Source organism: Lotus japonicus, chromosome 1 (genome assembly GCF_012489685.1).
Source record: "Lotus japonicus ecotype B-129 chromosome 1, LjGifu_v1.2".
Taxonomy (NCBI): Eukaryota; Viridiplantae; Streptophyta; class Magnoliopsida; order Fabales; family Fabaceae; genus Lotus; species Lotus japonicus.
The window spans coordinates 21,193,492-21,203,971 of NC_080041.1; the positions used below are offsets into that span (position 1 = coordinate 21,193,492).

The window sequence follows — 10,480 nt, forward strand, 5'->3', positions numbered from 1 at the left end:
TGCTACTCACTATTGTTAATCGATCAAGGGATTAAAGGTTAATATAGTTGAGTTGATAATCTTCTACGCCGGGGGACTGGGTAGTAAGATAAGAAATTGTGGGAGGAATCAATTGCATAGAACGATATTTGTATGTGAATCAATAGAATACATAGAGGTCAAACAACGAAACTCTAATCCCAGCAAAACTATCTACCTTGGTGAATCCAATTACTTTATCTGCTTTCTTTATATTTTCATGTTCTTAAACAAACCCCTAATATCTCTGTTAACCATCATTTGAGTTTGTTAGCTATTGAATGACATAAGTATTACACCTCCCAGTGGATACGACAAAACCCTTTACTATACTACAATTGAGTCTTGAGAGATTCGAACGTAGAGTGGTAAAAAAATCTTTCAACATTTAGTAGAACTGTTTCCCTCGTGACAAGTTCCTACATAATCATATTCACATGTATCTATGACAGGGAATAGTTTTGGTTAGAGGGAAGCAAGTATAGATTCTGTAGAATCTGTTCTGTCTACTAGAGAAGAATAATCTTTTACTAATATGAAAACTGAACTTTGATCTGTCTTGTCACTCCTCTTTCCCACACTTGCGTTTTTGTTCAAATTGTTATATCTGATAAATTCTATGTCTGTTCTCCACTTAGCCAACTTGTATTCAGATGTCTTTTTAATAGTAGACAGGACAATTTTATGCCATAATCCCATGATCTTAGAAATGTAGAATCGATTCTTGCTCTTGCAGACACAAAACCAAACATGCTGTTATATCCCTTAGGTGGCAAGGAATTAGCCATTGCCATCTATCCGGATGCCAAATTCGAAAGGTTTCGAATTCATGCTCATCCTTTGGATGACACTGGTTTTTATTTTCCTGTGTTTTCAGTAGTGTTGTTATTGTTGCTTTATTAATGAATTTCTGGCATTGATTCCCCTCAGATGATAAATGTCTTTCATTCAAGATTCCTAAGATGTTATGTCAGATCAGAGTGAAGATCTAAGCTCAGCTCTTAAGAGATTGGGTGTGAATGTGAATATTGCTTTAGTTTACAGTGCCTAAAATTGACATCTTTCGGTGATTAAAGAATATGGAAGCTCCTGTCAAGTGGGTTTAATTGGTCCAAGTTGTAACGGTACAACAGTTGTAGTAGTACTAGTACCTAATATTCTGCTTGTTCTGTCTTTATGAGCATCTCCCTTTACTCGATCAATTGGTCATCACAATATTAGTACTTTGTGCACAAAAACGTTGGAAAATGATTGTTTTCCCAAAAATCCATTAGCCAACCATAGGTGAAGAGCATGGTGGAGATCATGGACGCTCGTGTACGAGGATACACAATTTCTAAGATCCCGCGACACTTGCAATCATGGTGGTTAGAAACTGCTACAAACTGCACATAAATAACCACTTATCCCAAAAACTTAAGCTGTTTGGTAAGGATTAAATGAATAATTTTATATTATATTGTAACAGTGGGTATTACCACCACAAATTGCAGGGTCGCCGTAAATCTTATTGACTGTTAGTCAAATACAGCACAACATCTTATTCTGTGGAATATCCATGATAGCACAGCCCAGGCCCCAGAGGCCTAGTGTAGTGAATTTGGGCTAGTAATATACAATGATATTTCATCTGGTTTGATCAAATATCCATGAGGGCAGAAATAACAAACATGTGGAATCTAACTTTGGATATCAAGGCCAAGGCAGTTATTAAGCTAAATCATTTAAACAGATCTATATCTGTATAGTTCATCATTGAACCTAATTCATGATTGGACATTTCCACAACTTGATCCATGTAATCGACCTCCAGTTATAAGACCTTTGATTATTGTTGTTGTATATTTGAAAGAAAATGAAATTTGATCGGTTGAATAGTTTACTAAGAGAAAGGATAAAGTAACTTTAAAGCGGTTCATTAAGCGGAGCATGACAGAGTCTTATATATGACAAGTTATAAATGTAAGTCTTGCTCTTTGAAGTTTGAACGACTTTCTTGCATTCGACCGGGGCATTATCCCTCAATCTAAATTTCATTTAAAAAGAAAAAGAGAAAGGAAACAGCTTATCTGGTATGTTTCCTTGGGTTCATGATAAGTCAGGTGTTTATCGAGTGAAGCATGACAGAGTCTCACGTAGATAGGTTGTAGGTTCGCACCCTCACTGTTATCATCTTTGAGGCGAGGTAAATCTAAGTCGTTCTCTTTGAGTTTAATAACTTTCTCCGTCTTGAATTGGAAAGGATGGTACCATCTTTTTCACCCAAAATTTCATTCAACAGAAAAAGAGAAAGGAAAGAGTAACCTTATCTGCTGTGTGTGCTTGGGTTAATGATAACTCAGCAAAGGTGCTTCTGTTCCTAATAGACAATGCCAACTCTCTTCTTTACACCCAAGCACACACAGACTCCTCACCTTTTTGATATAAATTAAATGGTTGTGATTGGAGGAGCACTCTATTGTCTCCCATTTCCCATCTGTTTGTTGTCCATACGGCCGTCCACCATCACTCCCCAGTAACACCACTGGTGGTCCCATCTCATCCATGATAACAATACCTACCTCCACAGTTATACACATATATGGATGGATATCAATGAAGATATCCTCAGAAAGTGGCCTGGTAAAAAGTAGCAATATAATAATACTTCATCATCCTATAAACCTTCATATATACTAAGTAGGGCTGGAATTCAATGGTTTTTACTTTTTACACTTTCAAGATTCCAAATGGATTAACTTTTCATTTAATACTTGCTCTATTTAGTATGTAGGAGGATTTCTAATTACAATACAACCAAGCAACTTGCCATTGGTATCAGTGCCTGCTAAAGGGACTCTATATCTACCTGTAATTGTAATACTATTGCTATTTCTATTGCAAATTGCATTAAAAGATTTCATTTCTCCTCTATTAATTCAAGAAGTTACTTACAGGATCTAGTATAATCGGCCCCTACCAATTTCCCTGCACGTGATTGAACATTTAAAGAGCAATAATGTAAAGAGCACTATAGAGCAAGAGGCATAGAACAGTGGGGCCTAAAAATTGGATTTTTGTATGACTTTCCTTCTCTGGAATGAGTCAAAGTAGTGAAGACTGAAGAGAATGTTATAACTTCTGGGTGCTTCAGATGTGTGGTTTTTCTATATATTGCCACTAGACAGCACAAGTTGTGCTAGGAATGGGTTCTATGACACTGGTTGGGAAAGAATGGAACATGCAAGCCACAAAGAACATGCAATGAAGAAACATTTTAACTTGCTACCAAATCAGCTATCAGTTGCCACTGTCCAAAACAGGGCAAACCATGTTATGATTTTGAGTGTGTGGGATTTTTTAAATGTTGGACGTACACCAACCACAAGTTTCTGTATATGCACTTGTCGTTTTTGAACTAGAAACAGTTCTATCACTATGCCACTCATCAAGCAATGAAGATGAAAGAAGGGAAAGGGTAACAATAACTTTTGTATTGTTTAAATGAATATCAAATAAACTGATTATTTTTACTTAATTATGTTATCATGTTAGTTCAAATGTATAACTGCTATATGACATGTTAACGGATACTGAAAAGCTAGACTTTTTAATCAAGTAATAACCGTGATATGATAGTGGGGTAAAAAAATTCACAATACCAATTAGTTAATTCAAGTAGTATTCTCCTAAAGATGTCATATGTTCAAGTCTTATGAACAGGAAAAGACCTTATCGGAAGAGCTAGCTCCACCATATATAATGTTTCTAACTCGAACAAAATTGCTCATGCTGTGGATACATGCTTCACATGTAAGGGAAACCATCTCCTCCATAACTTCCACTTGCCACTCCCAATTTCAAGATAAAATTCTTTATTTTTCCATTCACCCCAACCAAAGCATGGTGTTTGGAAATATTATCCACTTCCATTAACAAGCAAGTCAGTTAAAACCACTAAATAGTGCCATCATTATCAAACCAAACTTTTCATCCCTTTGACGGCTATAAAAAATCATTAAATTCCAACATTCTTCTTATCAGGAGTTTCAGAGTCTAAAGATAACTTGGACTTATTTCCTATCCACAAGCAATGCAAAAAGTAAAGAAACCTCCATTATCCTTATACTACTTCTTAGATGCCACACCCCTAGTGTTTGTCACTCCCTAATAAACCAAATTATGATATGAACAACACATATACATCCGTGGGAAGAGAAAGTGAACAAGGTCGGTTACCGTGCACCTCCACAATTAAGCATTTCTTGCCTTCAAGTTTGATCTTTCTTTTGACTTTTACTTGCAAAATATAAAATTAAAATGATCACTTCTTGTTTATCAATTTAATATAAATTTGAGCATTTCATTCAATTTGAGACACGTTTTCAAAGGCCCCTAGCTTTTTCATGCATAAAAACCCACTCTCCTTCATCCCCTTCTCCCCATATGCAAAACTCCTTGTTGCTTTCCCTCAAACAAAGCAAACAGAAGAGTAAGAGAAGCAGAGGATCACATATTTTCCTACCTTTATTTGTACACACACAAACACAATCTCTTAAACTCTTCTTTATTTCAAGATAACAAACAAGTTGAGCTCTTTTTGTTAGTCATGTGTGATTCCAACTCTATGCCATCTTCAACATCCCCATTTCTGTGTCCCACAAAAACCCAACTCATAACTCCACACCCTAAACCAGATGATCAAGTAGAAGATGAACTTCACAGATGGCCTACTCCAAATGAGGTAATGAAACAGAACCTAATCATCAACACAAGAAAAAACAAGTACCATATATGTTCTTTTCTTTCTTTTCCTTTTTTGTTGTATGAAGTAACAAGTAGATTACTATCCCTTTATAGAGTGACATGTAAAACAAGTACTACTAAGAGCCCGTTTGAATACGAGTTTATTAGAGCTTACAGAAGCTTATCTACTGAAAATGCACTAAATATAAGCTCCAATAAGTGCTATTTGGTTTGCGTTCAAACAAATACTAAGATGTTTGTTTAAAGTAAACACAACCATTGATGTTTAACTCTTTTCTCTTTTCTGCATTCAGGCCATAGCAGAAATCAAGGCAATAGGGAAGATATCAGGCCCAACAGCCATCACAGGATTGCTCCTATACTCAAGAGCTATGATCTCCATGATTTTCCTTGGCTACCTTGGTGAGATGGAGCTAGCAGGAGGCTCTCTCTCCATTGGTTTCGCCAACATCACCGGCTACTCTGTCATCTCTGGTCTAGCCATGGGGATGGAACCCATTTGTGGACAAGCTTATGGAGCAAAACAATGGAAGCTACTTGGGTTAACACTGCAAAGAACAGTGCTCCTACTCCTCTCCACCTCCATCCCCATCTCATTCATGTGGCTTAACATGGAGAGAATCCTCCTGTGGACAGGTCAAGACCAAGAAATATCATCAATGGCACAAAGTTTCATTCTTTTCTCCGTACCAGACCTTTTCTTACTTTCAATTCTTCACCCTTTAAGAATCTACCTCAGGGCTCAAGGAATCACAATGCCATTAACATATTGCTCAGCTATTTCTGTTCTGCTCCATGTCCCTCTCAATTTCCTTCTTGTGGTTCATTTCAAGATGGGAATTGCAGGGGTGGCAATAGCAATGGTTTTGACAAACCTCAACCTCATTCTCTTTCTTTCCTCTTTTGTCTACTTCTCTGGGGTCCACAGGGACACATGGGTTTCCCCAAGCTTGGACTGCATCAAAGGGTGGTCTTCATTGCTTGCACTTGCTATTCCTACTTGTGTTTCTGTTTGCCTTGAGTGGTGGTGGTATGAGTTCATGATAATGCTTTGTGGCCTTCTTGTGAACCCAAAAGCCACCATTGCTTCAATGGGGATTCTCATCCAAACAACATCTTTGGTCTATGTGTTCCCATCATCACTGAGCCTTGGTGTTTCCACAAGAGTGGGGAATGAGCTAGGCGCGAATCGCCCCGCGAAAGCGAGGATTTCTATGATTGTTTCACTTTTTTGTGCTGTGGGTTTAGGCCTTGCAGCCATGGTGTTCACCACCTTGATGAGGCACCAGTGGGGAAGATTCTTCACTAGTGACAGTGAGATTCTTGAGCTCACAGCTCTTGTGTTGCCAATTGTTGGGCTTTGTGAGCTTGGGAATTGCCCACAGACTACAGGTTGTGGGGTCCTGAGGGGCAGTGCAAGGCCCACCATTGGAGCAAACATCAACTTGGGATCTTTTTACTTGGTGGGTATGCCAGTTGCAATTCTTATGGGGTTTGTGGGTAAAATGGGGTTTGCTGGGCTTTGGCTTGGGTTGCTTGCTGCACAAGGCTCATGTGCTGGGCTTATGCTGGTTGTTCTCTACAGAACAGATTGGAATGTGCAAGTAGAAAGGGCAAAAGAGCTCACAAAATCATCAACAACAGCTCCCACTATTTCTGCTGATACTGCTAATTCTAAATTACCTACATTCACAAAAGCTAAGGCTAACATGAACAAGATTAATGCTCATGCTTGTCTTGAAGAGATTGTTATCACTGATGATAAGGCTACCAATACCATTACCAAGGCATGTTCACTTGAGACTGATCCTCTGATCATAAACACTACCATACACTGAATAATAGTTAACCACTAGTGTAGTATGCTTTGGATCAACTTATTTTTTTTCTCAGAATCAATTCTGGCATCCAATAACTAGCAATTGCTCACAAAACTTCTACCCAGAATTGATTTTGACTTCAGAATAGAAGATTTTTAAACAAGTTTTTTTATTTATTTATTCTGCCCCCACTTTTTTACTTTTCATTGATTGGATTGTACTCCAGGATACCTCCCCCCTCCCCTACTTTGTTTATTGGGCTACTTTAGGTTGTATTACTAATAATAGCAATTGAGAAAGAGAAGAGGACAGAATGCTCCTTTAAATTACTTACATGTAGAGACCTTCATAGAAAGAGAAGAGGTTGGGGGAGAGCAAAAGGAATCTTTACCTTGTTTTGGTAATTATTTTCTCTATAATAGGCCAAAAAGCCCCAAAAAAGGAAAATTAAACTCATATGCCGTCCAAACCTGGCAATAAATTGATAAGTTCTGTGAGCATCTTATTCTTCCTCCTATCTTGTCTTTTAGAATAATAAAGGAGATTAAAATGATATAATGTTGGGCTATGCATGAAATAGTTCTTATTCTAATACCTCCAAACCTTATAACGTGTGTGAAAATACTTTGTATTTACCCAAATGATATGTTTTCACAATTACGATTAAGAATTAATTTCAACATTCACTATTATTTTTAACTCTTTCATACATTATTAACCATTTTAATGAGAGGTTCTTTTACTATTCTAACTTTAAATCCCCCAAGACTCCGTTATAGTATAACAAAGAATTTTTATCATCAATATAAAATTAAAAATACAATGTCACTCTTTAGCAAAATTACTAAACAATGAATTTCAAGATTGTTTGGGTTTTGTTTTGATATCGACCAATAACACATCTATCTATATACATATGTAAAGAAGACTTGAGTTTAGTTGCACTCCTTTCCATTAAATGCATTGAATGATAAAACATTTCATTTGTATTAATACCTTAAATAATAAAATTAAAAACTAAATAAAATTTTCTAAGTCATAATCTATTCAACTACCTATTAAAATGTAAAAGTCACTTTAAACCTTTGTATTAACATTTTCCTTCAAATAAATTAAAATATTAAAATTGAATAAAATTGCCTAAGTCATTAGCTATTCAACTACCTACTAAATTTTTTGGGATTAAGTTGATGCCATTTTGCGGGACGGTGGTGGGTTTTTTGTTCAGTTTCTTGTTCTTTGTACTTAGTCGTTTGCTTATTTTGCACCGATCTTCTTTTAATAATATATATCTTTCATTTTCAAAAAAAAATGTAAAACTTAATTTCATTTTTGTTATAAATACATCAAAAAATAAAGAAAATTCCTTTGTATTATATATGTTAAACTAAAAGTTGATCAATACAATTTTCAAATCAATAAGTTATTCAATGTAATGACTCGGGTTCGAATTGTGTACATATATGTAAAGGAGACTAGAACCATAACATTAAATACAATTGTAGAAATGAAGACCCCTTATTCACCACCTTGAAAAAAAATTAAACTCATGAGTTTTCATTTTTTATAGTACTTACTCACTATCATTCATGATAAAAAAACAAATTTGCCTAAATAAACAAATTAACATCAAGAATCAAAATTAAATAATAATAAAATAATAATTATTATAAATAATTTTGACAAAATAGTTTTAAAATTTTCACAATAAGGTATTTGTTATTATTTGAAAAAAAAAATTTGTTGATCTATTATATATGGGTGAAAGTGACTTGAGAATGCATAACAGAGAAACTAATTAAAAAAACTAAATAAGTTTAAATTTTGTAAATAAATTTTTAAGTATTTAAGTTTTTGTAAAGAGCTATTAAATTATAATTTATTATAATTTTAAAATTTAAAATTACTTTTTGATGACAAAAAGCACACAAATTATGTTATTATCATAACTTATTTGATGATATTAAAAATTTATTATAAAATATAAAGCATTTCAAACTTGCATAATTATTTTTCATATAAACAAATAAATGACTTATTAAATTATTAAAGCTAATTTAATGCTAATTATTTAGATAAATTATTAAATTTGAGTATGTATGTTTTACCCAAAGAAAACTCTAAATTGTCTCAAGATAGTTATTTTAAATTTTATAATAATTTAAATTAAAAATGATATTAGTATTCATTTACAATATAATAATTTTTATATAATGTTAAATAATATTGTAAATGAACCCGTGCAACGCACGGGTATTATATTTAGTGAAAAGATAAAACAAGCAAGAGTAAAAACGAATTAAAAATGGATTGAGAAAACTGGATCAATGGATTTGACACCCCACTCATTAGAAATGTCACCCCACTTAAAATATTTTTCGGAAACTTAATTTTCGCAATATTTCGGAAACTAAGTTTCCAAAGTATTTTTTAACTAAAAAACACTGCAAATCACCAATTAATTTTGGAATATAAAATTCCAAAATAATTCGGAAATCGAAAATCCAAAAAATGGGGGTGTGAAATCTAATAGTGGGGGTGGGAAATCTAACCCCCATCCCCCAGAAAAATGTTGGGAATATAGTTCACATATCAACTCTCATATGTCCTATAGAACATGAATCATTGATTTGGCTCTACACTCAAATAAGACTGAAAGTATTTGAGTTCAACCAGGCACGGATCTACATTTGGCGTTGTGGTTGCATTTGCCCCAACATGATTTTAAGAATATATACTAATAATATACTACAATATTAAAATACTAAGTATTATATTGCCCCCATATACTAAAAAATGTCTCCACAATGTAGAAAGTGCCCAATACTGTGATCTATTTTCAAACTTTTTTTAATAGTAATATTGGACTGGGCGAGAACCTAGGGTCCCTCGCCCAGGCGCGCCAACCCGGGGCGACATGCAAGCCAGGAAATTGAGCCTTATCCTGGGAGGCCTAACTGGCCCATTAAGAGAAATTAGGGGCGCCAAGCCCAACCCCAAATCTATAAATAGGGGACGGTTACCAATTGTAAGGGACTTTTTTAGCTCATTTGAGAAATAGAAGCTTGAAATTCAGTTACTTTCTCTCTCTAAGCGGTTACGCTCTAAAATCTCTCTAGATTCTCATATCGCGATCCTTTCACTATGGGTACCGTATCTCATCTCTATGTTCTTGGATAGAACATTTGGCGCCGTCTGTGGGGATCGGTAGATTTCGATTCCCGGACTACGTGGATTGTGATTTGGTTGAGAGAAGTTCGATTTTCCGTGCAATTCTCTTCGATTTTTGGGATTTTTGGTTGAATTCCTAGTTCGCTGGTGAAGCTTAATGGAGACACATCGTCGACGAAGTGGAGGAAGGCGGGGACACGCGTGTGGTCCGCCATCGCGTCGCGCATGTGGAAGGCAGCACGATGAATCGGGAGGTGAACTGCTATCATTCCAGGCGCTGGACGCTCACAGAGATTGGAGATGGTTGATTCGCGATGTTAATAGCCGCCTGGAGCAGAAGGATAGGGAAGAATGGTGCGCTTACCACCGGGCAACAAGCCACGTTACAGAGGAATGTCACGATTTGCAGCGTGCGGTTGAGCAGCTGATAGCAGTAGGGAGACCTATTAGAGCTCAGGGCGATAAGGCCTCAACGACTAAACAAGTGAGCACAATCGTAGGAGGATTTGGCGGCGGTGGAGTTACTAGTGCAGCAAGAAAGCGATACGCCAGGGCGGTGAATGCGGTCACGGAGATTCCTTTCGGTTTTTCACACCCAGACATTACATTTTCATCCGTGGACTTATGCGGAATAAAGCCGCACCTAGACGACCCGATTGTGGTCTTACTCCGTGTCAACCGGCTCAATGTACAACGAGTGTTTCTTGATCAAGGAAGTTCAGCGG

The 10,480-nt window shown here is 36.0% G+C and overlaps 1 protein-coding gene across 1 annotated transcript; it reads left to right on the forward strand.

Annotated features, from left to right (window-relative positions):
* Positions 1–4,266: 4,266 nt before the first annotated feature.
* LOC130734104 (protein DETOXIFICATION 48-like) lies at positions 4,267–7,096 on the forward strand. Its single transcript, XM_057586411.1, has 2 exons — positions 4,267–4,741; positions 5,058–7,096. Exons 1-2 carry the CDS (start codon positions 4,607–4,609, stop codon positions 6,600–6,602), a joined length of 1,680 nt encoding a protein of 559 aa, XP_057442394.1. The 5' UTR covers positions 4,267–4,606; the 3' UTR covers positions 6,603–7,096.
* The last annotated feature ends 3,384 nt before the right edge of the window (positions 7,097–10,480 follow it).

Coding starts and splice junctions, on each gene's coding strand:
- LOC130734104 (XM_057586411.1), top strand. CDS start 4,607: ATGTGTGATTCCAACTCTATGCCATCTTCAACATCCCCATTTCTGTGT. Junction 4,742..5,057: donor GATGGCCTACTCCAAATGAG/GTAATGAAACAG, acceptor TTCTGCATTCAG/GCCATAGCAGAAATCAAGGC.